We start from the raw sequence: 23,074 nt of genomic DNA, 5'->3' as shown, positions 1-23,074 counted from the left end.
TGGCATCCACCCCAGAGTTCTTAAAGAACTCAGATCTGTCATTGCTACCCCCCTGACTGATTTGTTTAACCAATCCTTGTTAACAGGAGAAGTTCCTGAGGATTGGAGAATGGCCAGTGTTGTGCCTATTCACAAGAAGGGCAGTAGAGAAGAAGCTGGTAACTACAGACCAGTTAGCTTGACATCAGTTGTAGTTAAAATGATGGAGACTCTACTCAAAAAGAGGATAAATCAGCACCTAAAAAACAATAACTTATTAGACCCAAATCAGCATGGCTTTACTGAAGGCAAATCATGTCAGACTAATCTCATTGATTTCTTTGACTATGTCACAAAGGTGTTGGATGAAGGTGGTGCCGTGGATATTGCCTACCTGGACTTCAGCAAAGCCTTTGATACGGTTCCACATAAAGAGCTGATAGATAAATTAGTGAAGATTGGACTTAATCCCTGGATAGTTCAATGGATTTGCAGCTGGCTGAAGCGTAGACATCAGAGAGTTATTGTTAATGGCGAGTATTCTGAGCAGAGTCAGGTTACAAGCGGTGTGCCACAAGGATCTGTTCTGGGTCCTATTCTTTTTAATATATTTGTGAGTGACATAGGGGAAGGTTTGGTAGGGAAGGTTTGCCTATTTGCCGATGACTCTAAAGTGTGCAATAGGGTTGATATTCCTGGAGGCGTCTGTAATATGGTAAATGATTTAGCTTTACTAGATAAATGGTCTAAGCAATGGAAACTGCAGTTTAATGTTTCCAAATGTAAAATAATGCACTTGGGGAAAAGGAATCCTCAATCTGAGTATTGTATTGGCAGTGCAGTGTTGGCAAATACTTCAAAAGAAAAGGATTTAGGGGTAGTGATTTCTGACAGTCTCAAAATGGGTGAACAGTGCAGTCAGGCGGTAGGGAAAGCAAGTAGGATGCTTGGCTGCATAGCTAGAGGTATAACAAGCAGGAAGAGGGAGATTATGATCCCACTATATAGAATGCTGGTGAGACCACATTTGGAATACTGTGTTCAGTTCTGGAGACCTCACCTACAAAAAGATATTGACAAAATTGAACGGGTCCAAAGACGGGCTACAAGAATGGTGGAAGGTCTTAAGCATAAAACGTATCAGGAAAGACTTAATGAACTCAATCTGTATAGTCTGGAGGACAGAAGGAAAAGGGGGGACATGATCGAAACATTTAAATATATTAAAGGGTTAAATAAGGTCCAGGAGGGAAGTGTTTTTAATAGGAAAGTGAACACAAGAACAAGGGGACACAATCTGAAGTTAGTTGGGGGAAAGATCAAAAGCAACATGAGAAAATATTATTTTACTGAAAGAGTAGTAGATCCTTGGAACAAACTTCCAGCAGATGTGGTAGATAAATCCACAGTAACTGAATTTAAACATGCCTGGGATAAACATATATCCATCCTAAGATAAAATACAGAAAATAGTATAAGGGCAGACTAGATGGACCATGAGGTCTTTTTCTGCCGTCAGACTTCTATGTTTCTATGTTTCCTTTGGGTATTGAAATACTGGGTCTGTGTCATATAAATGCTGAATCTGATATTCCTAACTTTATCCAAGAATTTCCTGAGGTTTTCAGCCCTACTTTGGGCACCTATAATGGCCCACCTATCTCCTTCTCTCTAGATCCCAAGGTACCCCCAGTCAGACTTAAGCCTCGCAGGGTACCCCTACCACTATTACCTAAATTAGACATCCAATTGGACAAACTTATTGCCCAGGGCATCTTAGTCCCTGTAGAACAAGGGCCATGGGAAACCCCCATAGTCACTCCAGTTAAACCTGATGGCTCCTTAAGGGTCTGTGCAGACTACAAAGCCACTATCAATAAAGCCCTTCAACACCATCCATACCCAATCCCAGTAGTCCAACAGTTGCTACATTCCCTGGGGGAAGGGAGAGTCTTTTCAAAAATCGACCTGGCGCAAGCGTACCAACAGCTTCCGGTCGATGAGGCCACATCCCTGGCCCAGACCATAGTGACCCACAGGGGTGCTTTCAGGTGCACCCGCCTGCAATTTGGGGTCAGTACCGCCCCAGGCATTTTCCAAAGTTTCATGGAACGATTATTAACAGGTATAAAAGGGACCACCCCATATTTTGACGATATATTTATATCAGGAAAAAACCAAGCAGAATTAAACATGCGCATCAGAGAGGTGTTGGCTAGACTTCAAGCTAAGGGGTTAAAAGTAAAACCAGACAAATGTGTGTGGGGAGCCAATAGCATAGAATTTCTGGGCTATAGAATAGACAGTGAGGGAATACACCCCACAGCAGATAAATTAGAGGCCATAACCAAAGCACCCGAGCCAAATAATAAGACGGAACTCCAAGCATTTCTGGGCCTTCTTAATTTTTATTCTGTCTTTCTGAAACAGAAGGCAACGGCAGCAGAACCGCTACACCGACTGCTGCAGAAGGGAATTCCCTGGACCTGGGGCACAATGGAGCGCGAAGCTTTTCATAAAATAAAACAGTTATTGACCTCTAAAAGCGTAGTGGTCCAATATAGCTCAACTTTGCCCATAAGGCTCACGTGCGACGCTTCGGCGTATGGGGTTGGCGGGGTATTAGCTCACATAATGCCAAACAATACAGAGGCCCCCATCGCCTTCTTTTCTAAAACATTGTCCATGGCCGAGAGAAATTACAGCCAATTAGACAAAGAGGCATTGGCCCTAGTCTCTAGCGTTAAGAAATTTCACTACTATCTGTGTGGGAGGAGTTTTGAACTAATAACAGATCACAAACCCCTGCTTGGTCTTCTAGCTTCCAACAAACCAACTCCTCCCTTCATGTCCCCTAGATTAATAAGATGGGCTCTATTCCTGTCAGGGTATCAATATCAGCTAACTCATAAAGGGGGAAAATCAATAAACCATGCTGACGGCCTAAGCAGATGCCCCATGCCCGAGTTAGTCTCAGATCCAACCCCCACAGAGGATGTTTTACTAATAGACCTTGAGGAGAACTGCCTGACCACTGCCAAAGAGGTGGCAGAGCACACTAAAAGGGATTCACTATTGTTAAGAGTAATCAATTGTATTCAAAAAGGATGGTTGGGAGACTCTGAGGAAACTGGACTGTCAGATTTTAAATCAAAGAGGTTGGAATTATCCTACTTGAAGGGATGCGTGTTATGGGGTGACAGGGTGGTCATCCCCAATACATTAAAACAGAAGGTACTAAGTAGGTTGCATGCTGGCCACCCAGGCATTGTTAGAATGAAGGGCTTGGCCAGGGGTTACTTGTGGTGGCCAGGTTTAGATAGGGACATTGAGCAATGGGTAGCAAACTGTGACCCTTGCCAGGAGTCACGACCCAATCCCCCGAAAACAACACCTCTGGAATGGGAAAGACCCACTGGGCCATGGTCCCGCATTCACATTGACTTCGCAGGGCCTATTGGAACTCAAAACTTTTTAATTGTGGTAGATGCCTTCTCCAGATGGGTGGAAATCATTGCTATGCAAAACATTACTACTTGTGCCACCATCAAGGCATTATATCATTTGTTTGCCACACATGGGTGCCCAGACATCTTAGTTTCAGATAACGGGCCACAATTGACTGCCAGACAATTTGAGTGTTTTTTAAGCAACTTAGGGGTCAGACACGCACTCACATCCCCTTACTCACCATGGGTTAATGGCCTTGCAGAACGTTACGTACGTGTGGCCAAAGAAGCCTTGCGCAGGGCAGGCCCAGGGGAAATACAACACAAATTAGATCAATTCCTTTTAATGCAGCATATCACCCCAAATTCCATCACAAACAAAAGCCCAGCAGAGATTTTAATGGGTCGAAAAATAAGGTCCCCCCTGGACAGGTTGCACCCTCGTTATTGTACCCAAAATGTAAATGATGAAACATGTATAGCACCTGAAAGAAGTATGTACCTAGGGCAACTTGTTTTTGCTAGAAATTTTGACGGGGGGTTGAATTGGCTGAAAGGAAAAATAATGCAACAAACAGCCCCAAAATCTTATGTGGTTTAATTGGAAGATGGCCGCACATGGAGGCGGCACATCGATCATTTAAGAGGGCGCATAACACCAAATGGAGAGCCGGCCGCTAACGGAAATTCTTCCCCCCAAGCAGACACTAATTCGCAACTCGAACTTTTGGAATTACAAAAGGACTTACCACAGCCAGATGCATCCTCCAGCGACGCCGAGCCTTCCTCCTCTTCAGGGCACGGTGTGCCACCAGCATACTCATCTCCGCAGGCCAGAGCCCCAACTTGGGCCCAGCCGCGGACAGGAGACAACAGCGAGCCAACCTCCACCATAGACATACCAGCCGGTAATGATCTGCGCAGGTCTGAGCGCACGTCACGCCGGCCCAATCGATTGGAGGACTACGTCACTTGGCTCACTGATTGACAGTTTGTCTCAACTAATGAGGGAGGGGTGTTAAGTCTGTATAACCAATGTAAAACTCTGTAAAAGAAAGATTTTGTAAATACTGTTCCTAACTATGAATAAACCTTGGCCGCGTCTGATTGGCTAAGACGCACGGCCGTTTCTTTTAGGCGCGAGCCTTTAAAGTATAAATAGGGCTGTTTTGACACTGACAGCTCAGATGCGTTCCTTGCTGAAGTCACTTGCGGAAGAGCTGAATAAACGGAACCATCTTGTACTTCTTGTCTGAGTCTCCTTCATTTCACTTTCGCACAGTTAAGTTTTGGCGCCTAGCAAATTTGTTGACAATTATCTGTGTTTTAGATGTACCCTGTCTTTACTGTTGTCATGAATTTTCTGTGGGACAAACCATGAAAAATACCTAATACTTGTTGGTGGTGTAAAGCACTGCAAGATACAGGTGCCATATGATATCCTGAAATCATTTTAGCTGTTAAATGTGAAATCTCCAGGGGATTAGGATAGCATTTCTACCAATAAGAACCAATGTTAAAATGTGCCCCTTTAAAGGACACACAGGCATAACCACATGGTCACCCTCTTAACTCCCTTAAATTTTGATCCATTTCTCTCAGCATTCAAAAAAAATTGTAAGGACCCATCTTTTTTAATCAAGCTTTTGGTTGTTAATTGTTTTAGTACTTGAAACATTTAGTTTTAATCTTTACACTGTGTCTGCATGTGTTTTAATTATATTAGCTGCCTTGAGTGCTCATCTGAGCAGAAAGACAAGATATAAATTGAATAAACAAGTGTTAAACTACTTATAATACCACGGAAAAAAACTAAAAGCCAAAACCTCTTCCATTATTTTAATGATAAGCAACCTGAAAGTTATTTTATTGGATTATTTCTTTCCTATAGAAAATAATGCCTTTAAAATACCCACACAGTACAAACAGTGGGGGTATTTTGAATGTCAGTTGGTAATCCTGAAAATAATTTCATAGGCATTTCTATTTTTATGGTTCATGTGTTTAAGGTTGGAAATTTAGGCTTCATCTTAAAATGATTTGGGAGTAAACATCTCTTTTAGAAATTTTATATTCTATTGTTTTTCCTTCTCAAATAAATCTATCTAACTGGAACACAGGAAATGAACAGAATTTTTAATTATCTTGAAACTTACCTTTTCTATTATTATTGTTGTTTTCTTTTCCTTCCTCATTTATTCCATCTTGGTCAGATCCTTTATAAACCAAATGCTAATGAAAGCATACTTTGAGGGCTTTTAATAGAACTCTGTGTCTTATGTTTATATGTGGTAGTGCAAGGTTATTTTTTAAACCTTAGAGTGCACAGAAAGCCTTATCTGTTAAACATCCTTGTTACTAACCCTTAAGAATAATTATGTTCCTTTTATCCTTTTAGCACGATAACCTGATACGTGTCTAATTTTAGAGGAAAGTTGCCATTCAGAGAGGATGGAGGTCCAGATATTTTTTTGTGTGTTATGCTACTTTATTGTGCTAAAGTTTTTCAACACAAGGAAGCTAAAGTCTCTTGTATTACTGGATATTTATATCTCCACATCTTTCTATAGTTTCTAATGAATGCTCCCCATTCTTCCTAGTGGGATTTTATTTTGTTTTAAAAAAGAATTTTATGCTGGAATATTATTTATTAGTTAGTTAGTTAGTTAGTTAGTTAGTCAGTCAGTCAGTCAGTCAGTCCGTCCGTCCGTCCGTCCGTCCGTCCGTCCATTCATTCATTCATTCATTCATTCATTTAATATGCCACCCAACTCCCAAAGGGCTCTGGGCAGCTTACAACAAGGAAGCAACATATAAAAACGAACAATTTATTTATTTATTTATTTATTTATTTATTTATTTATTCATTCATTCATTCATTCATTCATTCATTCATTCATTCATTCATTCATTCATTTATTTATTTATTTATTTATTTAAAAACCCATTAATAAAATCATGCATCTCTTTTGTGGCTGGATCTAGATGATGTATTATTTGACCAACAGCCCCAGGCCTGCTGACAAAATCAGGTCTTTACGGCCTTCTGGAAGACCAGTAGGGTGGGGGCACTATGGATCTCGGGAAGTAGATGGTTCCAGGGTGCCAGTGCCATCGCAGAGAAGGCCCTCCCCCCATAGCCCCACCAACCCACACTGCTTAGCCAACAGGACCCAGAGAAGACCAACCCTGTGGGCCTTTATCGGTCACTGGGAGCTGAGCAGTAGAAGGTGTTCCCGAAGATAATCTGGCCCTGAGGCTTTATAGTGATAACCAACACCTTGAATTATATAGTTATAGTGATTGCCATAAAATGTCTTGCCCAATCTGTGATAATAAGATATGAAGCTACAGTCCATTCTTTCCATTGCCTACAACATAGATTAGAAAATTGACCATTGAATGGACTTTATTAGAATTAGAAAACTGAATTGAATTAATTAGAAAACCAACAAACCTTGCTTCAGTAGCTGCTACCTTGGTGACCCCCCCAGTTGAATGCCATGTGGAAATCTTGCTCACCACTAATGTCATTTTTCCTCTATTTTTCCCCCCATTTTTCTTTGCAGATCTGAAGCCCTGGGTTTCAAATTTCACATACTCTGGTGTACGGGACTTCTCTCAGCTTGCTCTAGATGCCAATAGGAATCAACTCATTGTTGGAGCCAGGTAAATTAGATCCTTTTAATTGGAGCAAGATTGCTTCTCTAGTTCATTGCCTGAATGTTACTGTCTGCAAAAAAGAGATTGCTTTTTCAGCCTGCAAGCACACTCCATGTTGCTTTTAAAGCAAAGCCTTAATTTATGTAGAAAGGTTTTAGAAATGCAGTAATGATGTTGAAGAGGAGAAAATTGCCAGTCATTCTTGTGGGGGGAAATGTAAGTAAAATGAGGAATTAATGAAGCAAAAAGCTGTCATTTCCCACAGATCACAAAGGCTATAAAATCTTTTTCTCAGTGAGGTGGTGTCCATCCACATGTATGGAAACAGAACTAGAGGAAAGAAAGAATTCAGTGCATTAATGGAGGACATGTTCACATAGTTACCTTGTATAGCCCTGGTATGCCAGGTAATTTGTCTTGGAGAAGTTTTAGTTTGAATGAATTAGAATGATCATCTGTGCTACTGTTAGAGCACTTTTCAGAAAACGATTATGCCCCCCCACCCACTTAACTTTTGCATAACCTATGATTACTAATAATAAAATTAGCAGACCCTAGTTTATACATAAGTAACACATATATCCTGACAGCATTTAAGAACTGAAATTACACCTTCCTAAATTCTTAGTATTTCTGTAACCCAAAATGCCTGAGATATTATCACAGTAGCATTTAAAGCAGCTCTCTGAAATAGCCCAATCTTCATATTATAGGTGAGATTATTCAAGGATATGTGAGAGTTGTTTAAGATATGACCGCCTTCTGCTGCATGAATCCCAGTGACCAGTTAGGTCCCACAGAGTGGGTCTTCTCCAGGTCAACTAAACAATGTCGTTTGGTGGGACCCAGGGGAAGAGCCTTCTCTGTGGCGGCTCCAGCCCTCTGGAACCAACTCCCCCCAGAGATTTGTTGGGATGGATGGAATTTTAATGAGTCTTCGGCAGTCAGGAATCAATCAAAGTAAAACAAACTTTATTTAATAAACAGAAAATAAAATAGAGTGCCAGGAGCGGCACTTATGAAGTAGCTGTAACATGGCTGAACACAGAAGAGAATAGATTGGAATGTGCCTGCTTACGTAGGCAGGCGGATATGACATGTAGGAAAGATATGAATTGTGGGAGTGATGTATGAGGGGGTGTGCTCAGAGGGGAAAAACACACATTAACTCTTTAACTACTGAATGTCTCTGTTGGCTGGCAATTCTCAGCCCCCACCCTCCTCGCCTTTCGTAAGCTTCTTAAAACCCACCTTTGCCGTCAGGCATGGGGGAACTGAGATATTCTTTCACCCTAGGCCTTTACAATTTATGCATGGTATGTTTGTATGTATGTTTGGTTTTATAATAAGGGTTTTTTAGTTGTTTTAGTATTGGATTGTTACATGCTGTTTTTTATCACTATTGTTAGCCGCCCTGAGTCTACGGAGTGGGGCGGCATACAAATCCAATAAATAAATAAAATAAAATATGAACAGGTTCCTACTTGACTCTTACATCTTTTCAATATGTATTGCATTATACAGTCTTCCTCTTGCAAAAATGTTGCGCGCAGGACCAAAAAAAAGTTGAATATCCATTCGTCACATCCTTTTGGATCTGGCTTCATAATTCTGTTCCCTTGAGGCTATTTGTCACTCTGAAAAGTGGCCACATAGACCTTTTAAATCTACTTTGAGAGTTTAAAAACATCATTTAATTCCTCATTTGTCTGAAAGGACAGCCTTTCCAAAGAGCAAGGAAATGGCAATTAAAGGGTAGCAATGTGATATTATCATCTTGTTCAGAGATGAGATAGAGCTAATGCAGTGCAGTATGTGTCTAGTGGAGAGGTAAACATAAATCACATAGATGCTTTTCGATAAAGAACATAGGAGAAAGATTACACCTACCATACTGTTTCCCCCCCACCCCTTTATTTCTGATGTTTAGGAATTGTGCCGATTATGCTAGATCTTGTCGAGACAAGAACATCCCCAAACTGGATGCTTAGAAATAAAATGCTTAAGGATGTTTGTATTAAATTGTGTGCATGTACTGGCTTAGACCGCTGGATGAAACACTGTACTAATTTATGGCTGAAACAAAAATGACATGAAAAACAAAACCTAAGGAAAAAAAGATTTATTTATTTGGAAAGCCAGCCAAAAGGCATGATCTGGGATGTTAGATGATTCAAGAACAGTAGGTAAGAAGACAGCCAGAAGAGATGCTAAGGGGAAAAAATCTTCAAAATCACTGCTAGCTTAGAAAGTTTTGTAAAAGATTACTTTTATATTTTTGATGAATTGTTTATTAAATTCATGTTCATTCATTCATTTAGATTTCATTCATTCATTCATTCATTCATTCATTCATTCATTCATGCATGCATAGCTAGAGGTATAACAAGCAGGAAGAGGGAGATTCTGATCCCCTTATATAGAGCGCTGGTGAGACCACATTTGGAATACTGTGTTCAGTTCTGGAGACCTCACCTACAAAAAGATATTGACAAAGTTGAACGGGTCCAAAGACGGGCTACAAGAATGTTGGAAGGTCTTAAGCATAAAATGTATCAGAAAAGACTCAATGAACTCAATCTGTATAGTCTGGAGGACAGAAGGAAAAGGGGGGGACATGATAGAAACATTTAAATATGTTAAAGGGTTAAATAAGGTCCAGGAGGGAAGTGTTTTTAATAGGAAAGTGAACACAAGAACAAAGGGACACAATCTGAAGTTAGTTGGGGGAAAGATCAAAAGCAACATGAGAAAATATTATTTTACTGAAAGAGTAGTAGATCCTTGGAACAAACTTCCAGCAGACGTGGTTGGTAAATCCACAGTAACTGAATTTAAACATGCCTGGGATAAACATATATCCATCCTAAGATGAAATACAGAAAATAGTGTAAGGGCGGACTAGATGGACCATGAGATCTTTTTCTGCCGTTAGATTTCTATGTTTCTATGTTTCTAAGTTTCATTCATTCATTCATTCATTCATTCATTCATTCATTCATTCATTCATTCATTCACATTTGTTTGTTTGTTTGTTTGTTTGTTTGTTTGTTTGTTTGTTTGTTTGTTTATTTATTTATTTATTTATTTATTTATTTATTTATTTATTTATTTATTTATTTGTTTATTTATTTATTTATTTATTAGATTTGTATGCCGCCCCTCTCCGTAGACTCGGGGCGGCTCACAACAACAATAAAACAATTCAAGACAAATCTAATAATTTTAAAACATTAAAAAAAAAAAGATTTATAAGCCGCCCCTCTATTCTATAATATGCTGCCCATCTTGAAACAAAGAAGACACAGAGAAAGACAAATAGATAAATATTTAGAACAAACGCCTTCGGAAATTCTGTTTAGTCAGCAAAAACAAGGTCTGATGCCGAGTGCATTTTAGATCATGGTCTCTTGCTCACAAAATTACGATGTAAACCAAAGAAAACAAAATTGTCAGATGAACAAGATATGGCCTCTGCATTATTCTTTATTATATGGTAAAGGTCAGTAATAGATTTAATGGGTTATATTCGATAAATAGAACACCTGAAGAATTCCGTTATTGAATTTTATGGCCTCATTAAAGATGAAACAAATAAAAAATAACCTGAAATGCAAAAGCCACAAGAAAATGAGATGCCTTTCTGTTGACACAGTGAAACCAGCTGAAGAAAAGTGGAAGGCAAAATTGTAATAGATTATATTGAATTATTTAATTAATGATACTTGTAGAGGATTGTAGATAGAGGAAGTTTGTTAAGAGTTCTCTTTAAGAACAAAAAATGACAAGAAATTGTATCTAAAAAGCAATGTAGAGGCAGAAAAACAGAAAGGGGAAGTGAGAGAATGCAGTACACCAATAGCATATTTATGGCTGAATTCCTTATTTTGACCCTTGCTTAATTCTGTACACTATGACCACTTTTCTGCTTACTCCAGCTTCATCATTCCAGTTTTTTAAAATAATTTTTATGCTATCTTGCAGGGGTGACATGCTCCCAGTTCGCTCATGCCTGTCGGTCATTGGAGAACTAGTCGCGAAGGCAGTGCAAGACTCCGCCCCCCCCAATCCAGACACTGCCATTCTGCACATGCACAGAATACTTTATAAAAGAACCCAAATGGGGGTGTCTGGGTGGGTAGATGGAGCCTCGTGCTACCTTTGTGACCAGCTCTCTGATGACCAACAGGTACTAGTGAACTGGCAGCATTTTACCCCTGCTATCTTGTTAATGTTGTGGCAGGATGTTACAAATAATCATAGATATGTTCCTTTTCTGCTTCCCTTGCTTCTGGTTAGTACATCAGCTTGAATCACCATAATATTGATTGGATTGCCTGGGTCTTGAGTTCTTCACTGAGTTCTTAGATTGCATTCAAGTATTGACTTTTGACAACCTTTCTCTAACAATGTTGCCCACTACATTTCTTCCATGATTTTCTTGCCTGCAGTAGATCTGATGATCCTCTGATGTGAAAAGTGACTTCTTACATTACAGTCCATTATTATTATTATTATTATTATTATTATTATTATTATTATTATTACTATTTTATTATTTATTAGATTTGTATGCCACCCCTCTCCAAAGACTCGGGGCAGCTCACAACAGCATATAAAAAACAGTTTTTTGATTCTCCGAAAGGCTGTGTTTTGCCATTTTTGTTCCGGCCATATGAAATTTCATTCTTCGGATATGTACCAATGCTGTGGATATCTATGCTGAATTTTCTTTCAGCGTCTGGGCATGTCACCATCAAGATATCCTTTCAATGTTAATACATGTAGCCAGGGGTGGGCTACTGCCTGGATGGGGGGGAATGCAGTGGGGTAATGAAAATGGAGCTCCACCCCAGAGCACACAATTTGCACTGAAAGATGTTGAAAGAAAATGCAGGGCGCCCTGCATAAGCCATGCCCACAGTGTGGTAGTAAAAAGTTTGTTCGCCTTTCACTGCATGTAGCCCTTGTTTCCAAGCAGCTCTCTGGATGTCTTCCAACCTGGTTGAAGGAAGGGTTCACCTTTTGGCATCATGTTGATTATAATTTAACTGAGATTTGAATCAGGATCTACTATAATAATCAAAATTAAAATCTGGAGCATCTAATTGGTCCAACTTTCCCTTGCGGATAGATGTAATTTTTCCTGGGGGGAAAAAAGTTATAGCTGATTACCTTCCCTATTGTCATCTCAATACTCAAGTGCTAATAAGAGGCCCATTTAACTTGTCTCTGAGATAAACAACACAGTCTTGATTGTAATTTATTCACCAACTGACCAATCTAAGATTTACACTTTTCATCTGGGAACATTTATATATTCTCATCCTTATTTTTATTTTTATTTTAAAAAGATACATTCCCCATCAAACAAAAGACTGCCTTGGTTCTGAATGTTCATTTGGCTGTCTTTATTTATTTATTTATTTTATTTATTTAATAATCTAATTTATGTAGCAGCCCATCTTACAGGAATTTACTTCTGGTGGTGTGCACTAGTTAGTCAAAAAGAATACACAGACATTTAAAGTGAAAAAATCAGCATTAAAAACGGAAATAATGAAAACTAAAAATATACACAAATCCCAAACACAGAGAGAGAGAGAGACAGAGAGAGAGAGACAGACAGACAGACAGACAGACAGACAGACAGACAGACAGACAGACAGACAGACAGACAGAGACAGAGACAGAGAGAGAGAGAGAGAGAGAGAGAGAAAGAGAGAGAAGCCATCTCAATAGAAGAGTCATCTAAATAAGTCTCCGGTCGTGTCTCCCTCCGAAACTTGAGGGCATAATCAGATCTTGATGGATTTCTGGAGCATCAAAAGTGATATGGCACTAACCTAAGTCTCAGGGAGGGAATGAATGTTACAAAATGCCACAATAGAGAAGACTCACTACCTGGGACCTGCCCAATGTAAGATTGTACCCACAACATGTCCTGTCTGCGGAATCTAAAAAGAGAATCAAGGATGCCCAAGCTGATATAATTTGAGAGAGGCAATCCCTGAGATCACCTGGTCTCATTACAATAAAGAGTTTTAAGTTTGTTTGTTTGTTTGTTTGTTTGTTTGTTTGTTTGTTTGTTTATTTGTCAAACAATTATAGGGTGATAATTTGTACATATAAAACATTAGATAAGTAATGATAAAAAGTAGGCAATAGGACAGGGACGGTAGGCACAATGGTGTGCTTATGCACGCCCCTTAAGTTTAAGTTTTATTAGATTTCTACGCCGCTCCTCTCTGAAGACTTGGGGCGGCTAAACAGCATCCTGAATTGGACCTCTTGGTAGAATATTATACTTCTTTCTTTCTTTAGTATATTACCTTGCATCTAAATGTCAGATGGTAAGAGAACTCTCTGTGTTTGTTTGTTTTGCTTGTTTGTTCGACAAACAGCCAAACTCTCAATAGTCCCTGTAGCTAAAGAACCTTAGTGCCTGCTGTTTTTTATTGAGTGTTTTGCTACAGAGGATGTTGATGGATCACACCTTCATATTTGTCGAAGTCCTAACATTTAAAATAGTAAAGAACATTCATTTCTGTGTTCCATTTTGTATTATGCTATAGTAAGTTACAATAAGTAAACCTATAAACCATGAAGAATTTCCCCCTAGATGATATATTAAGAATAAATCTCCAGTACTGCCAAATATACCTGTTTTACATCTCTTAAAGATAGTGTCAGAGAGTTACTTTATTTTTATTTTCTATTTTAATATATATGATATATAGATACATAAAAAGCTGGAGTGCTTACTGGAGCAGAAGTAGATTATCAGTCAATCAAATAATTAATCTTAAATACAACCGCAAAAAATCTGTAGCTGTTTGAAAAAGAGCATTAAAATAAATAAATCATACAATAGCTTAGTAGCATCAGATAATTAAGAGACAGCCAAAACACCCATGATGAAGAAGAGAAAATGTAAAAAGCAGATGTTACTTTCTTTACTGAACATTGATATTCCACATAAGGCTTTTATCATTATATAATTTTTCTGACTTATTCCAAGAATATAACAAAGAGTCAAAATATCAACTAATTTTGTTTGAAAACAATTTGGTGACCCATGCAATGAATTCCAAGTGCTTTGGAAATAATGTAACTAAATAAATATGTCTCATTATTTCACAGTATGTATTCGTAAATAAATTAAGCACCAAAGAGCACATGTTTGTCACATGACTTGCACCGCCATTCCCGAGGTGGGGAAATTTTGAGCTCGGAGGCAGCGCGGCTCTCCCCCCCCCCATTGTGCCCATTGCCCAGGGCAGCCCGCAGCCGCCTGTCTCCTTTTATTTCTTATGGAAAAGGTGGGGCTGCGGTGTCCAAGCCTTTTCCGTAAGAAATAAAAAGAAATAAAAAGAGACAGGCAGCCATGGGCTGCTTTGGTGGAAGATGGGAAGTGCTGGGGTTCGGGTTTGGGTTCGGCAAACTTACCCGAACTCCACCGCCAAGTTCGTCCGAACCCACCAAACCCAAACTTCATTGGGTTTGCCCAACACTACTTATGACCATTCACTTAGCAAGCCTTCAAAGTTATGACAGCACTTTATAAAGTGATTTACAACATCAGAATGTCCCCATAGTTATTTGATCAACATTTGTTTGCTTGGTAACCGGCATGTATTTAGAATGGTTGAATGTCCCAAGATCATGTGATTGCCTTTTTTGACCTTCCCGGGAGGCTTCCGACAAGCAGAGTCAAAGGGGAAAACCAGATTTGCTGAACAATTTGTGTGATTTGCTTACTAGTCACATGATTTGTTTAATGAGCATGGCAAAAAAATGTCCTAAAATCAGTCTTGGTTCACTTAACAATCACATTGTTTAACAATGGATGTTCAGTCTCAATTGTCATAAATCGAGGACTGCTTGTAGTACTTAATAGTTCTCCATCCTGAGGTGGAACCAGCCTCTAGGAATGGGAAATCCTCAACCAATCATCTTGAGGATCAAGTCAGTCAATTTGCATACTGGCTGGTTCCACCTGATGAGAAGAGGCATTGAGGTACAATCACAACACCTATTTTATGGAAAGTTTCACAGATCTACACCACTAATAATGATCTGGTGAAGGAGCATATAAATAACTCTATGTTTAAATAAATAAAATATTACAGGTTTCCCACATGTATGGAAGGTCTCAAATGAGCCGATTATGAAATGTAATGGCATCCCTGCAAAAGGACATTCGGGATAAGGTATCATAGCTTGATACAATTTTCATCTCCAATTTTAAAAGCTAGAATTCCAGCAGTAACCCTATAAATATACATAGTTTCTGTGTGCTTTAAGAAGCATTACACATGGTTTCCTTTATCTTATAGCTGAACTTTGAGATAGTATCGGATGGCATGGCAGTGTGTGTGTGTGTGTGTGTGTGTGGTTTGCATAGATTTTTTTTCATCAGTCCCCTGTAAACATAAATTCAGATTTCCCTAAAAATTTGGTGAAGAATCACAACAATGTTTAAAGCTATTGTGTTCTCTATTTCATTCAGAAAAGTTATTATTATTATTATTATTATTATTATTATTATTATTATTATTATTATTATTTATTAGATTTGTATGCCGCCCCTCTCCGTAGACTGGTTAGCTGCATTTCCCCCCTATAATTAGTAGGCGATCTCATATTGATATTTTTATTAGTTCTGCTGTATTTCCATCCGATAGCCTTGAAAGAATTAACTGTAATATAAAAATTATTTATTCAGTCAAAATATACAGTGTTTCTAGGGGGTGGGCTGCTGCTAGTGCCAAATTCTTCATATGAGTTATCCAAAATCAATGCATTTAAATAGCATTCTTAACCAGAACAGGAAGGCAAACCTACTAAACCTCTTGTTGTCCTTCTTAGAGTGAACTTGAGGCTTATAAATGGTCACATTTCCCAAGAAAAGTATATTATTGGCTTGATACATTAGGCAGGATAATATATATTGCAGAAGAGCCGGAGTAACAACACGGACACAAGAGCTGGATTTAAAACGGGGTCATTTTTATTAAAATAAATTAGCATAATTTATTTAAATAAATCAGCATAATTAACATAACTAACTATGACCCAAACAATGGACCTGCAGGGTCAAACAAATGCTTCCGGGGCGGAAAATGACGTAACATAAACTTCCTGGGCAACTTATGGGCGTAGCTCCATGCTAGTCAAGGTGAGGGACCCCTCCCTCACCTGAGACCCTGCCATGCACTTGCATGTGGGAGGTCCCGCTGGCTAACCCCTAACAGGGAAATTAAATGTGCGGGACCCAAAGACAGGTTCCCCCCAAACTGCTCAGGTTGTCAACACCACAAGCTTGGATAGAACCTGTCAATCATCCCCAAAGATGCCCAACGGAGAACACGCAGTTGCTAAACCACCCCCAGTTTTCCGCCCTTAACCTGCCACGGAGCGGGGGTCAGATCTCTATCTTGGCCCCCCGACTCCCTCCTCTAATTGCACCAGCTCGCGCAGTGACTGCTGCAGGTCCTGTAAGAAAATGGCGTTCCCCTGTTCTGACAGGTGAACGCCGTCGGCCCGGTAAAGCCACGGCCGATCTACAGTGATGAGGGGATGGGCCACTACAACCCCACCTAATTGCCTAACTATTTTACCCAGGGCCTTATTTACTCTCCGCCTAACCCGGTGAATGGCCCTAAGGGAAAGGGCGTCCCTCCAAGTGATCCTCGGGAGGATCTCTGACCACACCACTTGCGTTTTGGGCCACACAGTGCGAAGCCACCGCAGATCTTTGCGAGCCTGGCAGATCAAGGGCAGACCTCCAAGCAGGCATAGGTCATTGCCACCTAAGTGCAATACCAGCCATCTGGGCGCAGCAATGGGATGCCGCCCTCCCAGACCCACCTGGGCGCAGCCATGGGATGCCGCCCTCCCAGGACCCCTGGGCGCAGCATTGGGATGCCACCCTCCCAGCAACTGCGGCAGAAGGCTCTCCCACCGCATACCTCTCCTTCCCATCCACACGACATTGACCCAACAGCCCAAGGACAACTGGGTCCCCACGGCGCTTCTTGCTGCTGAATGGCCGGCCCAAAAAATCATGCTGTGGCCGCACAGCAACGCCGTCGGTTTCATGATGGCATGGCTACCTAGAAGAGGACACAGAGAGGTTACCTAGCCTAAGACCCTGACCTGGATCCTCAGCAGGCCTAACATAACCCAAATATGCCGCTGACCACCAGCGGCCGATCTCCTGAATCCTCTGGGTCGGGAAACCTGAAAGTGCCGCACTAGTGGCGCCGCCGATACGGAACGAATGCGTTCCATAACCGGCGGGATCAATGCCTACTTTAGCCATGGCTCTGGACACTATAACCCAGAATTTATAACGGGTCAGAGGGGTACCGTCCTGGTGTTTAAAAAGGTACCCTTGCCCCGACCCCCTCAAGCTACAAAAATGCTGCAGAGCAGCCACCGGGCACACAGACTGGTCGGTGGCCGCGCTAAGCTCTATCCTAACCCCTCTTTGCAACTGATCTGTCTTGGAATGTCTCACCAAAAGGGTGACACCCCCCTGCCTAAAGGCTAGATCAGAGAACTGGAAGGCACGAAGCAACGTGTCAGCCTGCGAGGAGGCCATGGCCTCGCTGACCCGTAGGGCCCCAAAAAACATGACACAAGTCGCTGCCCTAAAAAGACGGGCCTCGTACAGAGAGGCACACAGACTGTCCAAAGCCTGATTAATCAGTGACAGTTGCTGTACCGTCAGGGCCTGATGCGTATCAGAAGGGGTCCCCTGTCGCTCCCTCACCCAGCCTTCCAGCATCTTCCGAATGCGAAAGTCACCAGAAAAGTCCCCAAACCCCCTCGCCTTGGACAGAAAGGCGAGGCCGGCTAACTTGGACCTAATTGTCCTAACTGAAAGGCCATGCTGCCTAAGCTGGACACAAAATTTTGCCAGGTGTTCTACTGGGGCAGGCCAACTATGGGGGTAACCCTTATCATGCCTGAAATCCCCAAACTCCTTACCTGCATGCTGATAAGCCCTCAGGGTGCCTGGTGCCACTGAGAGGGCCATAGCCCTGCAGGCCTCTTCTCTCCACTGCTCGGGAGCCCGCCCAGGCTCCAAAGGTGGTCGGGAAAAGTCTCTGGTGACGCGCGGGCCCACGGGGCCAGGGTCCGAAACCTGGACAACTGACCACGGGACAAGGCATCAGCAATCCCGTTATCTAACCCGGGGACATGTCTAGCCAAAAACAAAGTGTTTAGGGACAGAGACCTGTGCACAAAATGGCGGACAAGCTGCATGACCCTGTCGCTCTTGGAGGACAGGGCGTTCACAACATGGACAACCGCTAGGTTGTCACACCAAAAGTGCACAGTCTTGTCCCTAAACTGCTCTCCCCAAAGCTCTAAGGCCACTACCAAGGGAAAGAGCTCTAAAAAGGTCAAATCCTTAACCAGGGGAGAGGCCCTCCATTCCGGAGGCCAAGCGGACCAGCACCACTGGTCACCTAACACAACCCCGAAGCCACAAGTCCCTGCAGCATCTGAACACAACTGCAACTCAGCTTCCAAAAGAAGCTCGTGCCTCCAAAACGACAACCCATTAAACCGTTCTAAGAACTCCCGCCATACGCACAGGTCAGCCCTGACCCCTGCGCATAAGCGGGTACGATGATGGGGCAAACGGAGCCCCTTCATCGCACTGTACAACCTCCTAGAAAAAGCCCGGCCAGGCACTACAACCCGGCAGGCAAAATTAAGAATCCCCGCTAATTCCTGGAGCTGCCGAAGAGTGACCTTCCTGCAGCCCAGAACCATATCGAGCTTACCCTGAATCTTGACTAACTTATCCAGGGGCAATCTAGAAGATTGCTCCTCTGAGTCCAATTCAATACCCAGAAAGGTAATCTTGGTGGCAGGGCCCTCGGTCTTCTTGGGGGCCAAAGGCACCCCCAACTGAGCACAAAGGGCTTCGAAGTCCTGCATTAGAGCCAAACATTGCTCCGAACGCGCAGGCCCGGCCATCAAGAAATCATCAAGGTAGTGAACGACCAAACCCCGACTGCTGCGCCTCCTGAGCGCCCACTCCAAGAAGGTGCTGAAGCTCTCAAACAGAGAGCACGAAACAGAGCAACCCATGGGTAAAGCTCTGTCCACATAAAACCACCTTCAAAGTGGAAGCCCAAGAGCTTGAAGTCGTCGGGGTGTATGGGGAGGAGCCGGAATGCTGACTTAATGTCGCATTTACCCATAAGGGCTCCAACCCCACACTTCCTAACCATGGCCATGGCCGCATCGAAGGATGCGTAACGGACTGAACAAAGTTCGTCAGGAATGAAGTCATTCACTGACTCCCCTTTTGGAAAAGACAAATGGTGAATCAACCTAAATTCACCGCTCGCCTTTTTGGGGACCACACCCAATGGGGACACCCTAAGATTCAGGAAGGGCGGCTCCGGGAAAGGCCCAAGGACCCTGCCCTCGGCCACCTCCTTCCGGATCTTTTCCCTAATGATGTCTTCATGTCCCACAACTGATCTAAGGTTGTCGGACATGAAGGCTTTCCTAACCCCCATATAAGGGATCCTAAATCCCTCAGAAAAACCTAGCAGGAGAGCATCCGCTCTCGAGCGAGGGTGGTAGTCCTCCAACCAACCCTTTAAAGCTTGAAGATTAATTGGGCTGGGCCCCTTTACCCCCAGCAGGTGGGGGCTGCTTCGCTGGACCCCCTCCCTTTTTGTCCACCCCCTTTTTTGGGTGGGGACACACTGAAGTGGCATGGGGACCCCCGCAGTTCCCGCACGCATGCTTGTACTTGCAAAAGGGATGAAAACATGCCCCTTTTGCAGCAAACTCATGACATGCAGGGGAGGCACCCTTCCCTGCACCCCCCGTGGCAGCCTTAGCCAGGGTAAAAGCCGTGGGCTCCTCCTCCATGTAGTGCCCACTGTCCGTCCTGTCGCAACCCTCCTTACCAGACATGTAGGTTGCCTGAAACCAGAGGTCAGGCACCACTATGTCTCAGGGCAGCGTGGGGTCAAACGCCACCCGCATCCTAAACCCCTTATCATAATGCCTCCATATGGTGCCCTTATACTCAAAGTGGGCCCTCACTATGAGATCGATATATTTGAGCATGGCAGCAGCTCTAGCCGGCTGCCTTTGAATTACCACTGCGGCATAGGTCAAGTAAGCGTACAGCCAAGAGCTGAAACACTTACTGACCTTAGTTTTCTTGGGCTTCTCCCCGGGCACTACATCCTTGTCCTGCTTAGGGACCTCCCGATTTAACAGGGAAAAAAGGTCCACATAATCCCCCCTCCAAATCACCTCTTTGACTGATGGATGCAAGTGAAACCCCAGGGGAGTGGCCGGCAAACCGCACGGGATCGCCCCTTCCCTAAGGCTCGCAAAAGGGTCCCATACTGTGGAAGGCCCCATCCCCATGAACCCAGATGGGTAAGGCAACAGTGGAGGCGGAGGCGGAGACATGACGGCCGGGGCCGGTGGAACCCAGGCCCCCGTCCCCGGCGCCCCGGGCCCTAACAAACCCCCCCCCCCCGGGCGGCAGTGCCACCGAGGTGGGCACCAGCGGGGACCACACCTGATTACAGGTGCCTGCTGGAGACCCAAAAAGATTGACCCCACCCGAAAAACCCAGCGGGACCGAGACCTGACCAGGTGGAGGAGGGAGTGAAGGGGGAGGCACGTGTGGTGTAACCTCACCGGCCCCGAAAGGGGGAGAAGACATCCAAGGCAGCCCCGGGATCCCAGGGGCCGGTGTTGACATCATCTGCCCGGGCTGGGCCCTCTGCCCCGACTGGGCTACAGCCTCCTCCGGATCTCTCCCCAGAGCCGCCGACGCAGAGGCATCCCCCGTCCCAGATCTGGACCTCCAGCGCTCGAGCTCATCAAGGCGCTCGAGGACCCTGGCCCAAGAGAGAGAAGGCAAATCCTGCTGAGGAATGGGTGGTACCAACCCCATTCCCACCAACAGAACCCCCCCAGGGGCCCCCTCCATAGTATCCCTGACCCAGGCTGAGGGCCTCAGCGCCCTCCTAGGCCTAACCGCCAGCTGGGCCGGCATGGCCAAGGTCTTCTGCCTCTTAGGGCCCATGAGACCACTTAACTAATAAATGTTAGAACTATGGAGTCAAGTGAAAACTACGCTACTGATATTAAGTTAGCCAATTAGCGAAGTGTATCTTGCTTATACAAAAGAAGCTGGAGCCGTAAGGCCCCCAAGCCTCAAAGAGGGCAGCAGGTGGCCCCTGCCCCGAAGGCAGAGAAGCAGCGACGCTGCTAATCAGGGGCCAACCACCCTCCCAGGTAGAGGCTCACACAGCCCTTGTACGCCTCCCCTCTCCCGGGAAGGCAGGCTGCAACACCCCCCCCCCCACCAGTGATCGGCAAGCCTAGCCCCGCCGATCGACCCCTCCCACTCCCGGGAGGGACCCTGGAACGATCCCCCCTGATCCCAGGGGGAAGCTCCCCAAACCGCTGCAGCGGCAAGGCTCCTCCGAGTCCCAAGCCGCCAATGCCGGGGAGAAGCGCAAGTCAGCAGCGGCAAACCAGCTAAACAAGCTGGCTCCGCTAATAGCTTTCCCGCCGAAACAACCGCTGAACCTCTCCACGAGCCTCCGATGAGGCTCCCAAAATGGTGGCCACGCACGAGGCAGCCCCCAAAATGGCGGAAAAGAGCAGACACCCAGCCGAGTGTCTGCTCCGATGCAGCGTCCGGGCGAAAAGGCTGAGCCCGGGCCTGCACACCCTTTTATAGGGCTGGCAGGCCCCGCCCGGACACGTCACCGATCAGGCCACTGTGGCCTGATCATCAGCCGAAGTCTTGCAATCTCGCGAGACTTCGGCCAAAACCAACATGGCGGCTTCGCCATGTGTCCGGTCGCCCCGTTGCCTTGCCGCAAACGGCGCCGGCGGGTAAGTCCACTGGCGCTATTTTTTGCAATAGCAAGACATGGATGGAAAATCCCCAGATGACTTGGAATTAAAGCTCAAAGCCAAAGATATAGTAAATTAACCAAAATAGGCTCCTAGATTTGACATAAAAAGAAAAGAATATATGCTGAATAATAATGAAAATTTAGCTTTGATAATGGCAAAAACTTCCATACTTAGAGAAGCTAAAAGGACACTACAGTGGGTAACCAGATTATGCACCAACACACAGTGGTATGAGTGCACGCACTTTTCACGTGTGTGACTTAGAGTTTTTAACTAATCTCTGCCAGAGCAGTTATTCAGATTTTGTTGTACAATAAAAGCCTAAGGAGATTTTCAGTCATGGTGATCCCAAAGGTGCTTTTTCAGGAGGCAACTGGACTTTCTTGTGTTTTTTTCTTCTTTTGAAGACATTTGACTTCTTATCCAAGAAGCTTCTTCAACTCTGACTGAATGGTGAGAAATGGAAGGATTTATATTCCTTGCAGACAGCTGGTCATTTGCAGTGTTTTTAAAGAGTCACTGAGGCCTCTTGGAGATTTATCTCTGCCCTGAGGGTCTTTTGAAGAGTACAAATGGGTGTGGAGCCTTCTTGGCTGCAGAATGTTTTTTTGCCCTGTGTCTCTTCAGGTACAGACTGTTAAGGTTGAGTCAGTGTTGTCTGCATCTCAAACTGAAGTGCAAATGGTTGCTGTAAATCTGCAATTTTGGGGGAAATTCGTTTATATTCCCATAGCATTCGAAGCGTGTTCATCCCAAACTGCATAGCTAAAATTCTGTGAAGGTTCTCAGTCACCCAGGTCATGGTTGCCCCAAAGGAGCTTTTGTGCTGTATAATAATGTATAAACCATCCTGGGAGGGGTGTGTGGAAATCAAGCCACTAAAGTAACTAATTATTTGCCAGTTAAGTTCATACAGCATGGTAAAGAATGTTTCAACTCTGAGAATGCAAGAAACAGAAGAAATGACTCCAAGCCATGGTTTAACTCTAAGAATACAAGAAACAACAACAACAAAAAAGAGAATTGTTTTGAGCTTGGAATAAAAT

The 23,074-nt window shown here is 43.5% G+C and overlaps 1 protein-coding gene across 2 annotated transcripts in view; it reads left to right on the top strand.

The window, feature by feature from the left end:
- Window positions 1–23,074, top strand: part of SEMA5B (semaphorin 5B) — a 622,390-nt gene that overhangs the window by 389,324 nt on the left and 209,992 nt on the right. For both annotated transcript variants that reach the window (XM_070730236.1, XM_070730229.1), the window contains one exon: window positions 6,998–7,097. In XM_070730236.1, coding sequence (XP_070586337.1) covers window positions 6,998–7,097 — 100 coding nt within the window. The remainder of the gene's footprint in view (window positions 1–6,997; window positions 7,098–23,074) is intronic.

The sequence above is a fragment of the Erythrolamprus reginae genome, chromosome 1 (genome assembly GCF_031021105.1).
Source record: "Erythrolamprus reginae isolate rEryReg1 chromosome 1, rEryReg1.hap1, whole genome shotgun sequence".
In the NCBI taxonomy this organism is placed as follows: domain Eukaryota; kingdom Metazoa; phylum Chordata; class Lepidosauria; order Squamata; family Dipsadidae; genus Erythrolamprus; species Erythrolamprus reginae.
Note: the sequence above shows the minus strand (reverse complement) of the source record. Positions and strands in the feature narration are given on the sequence as shown.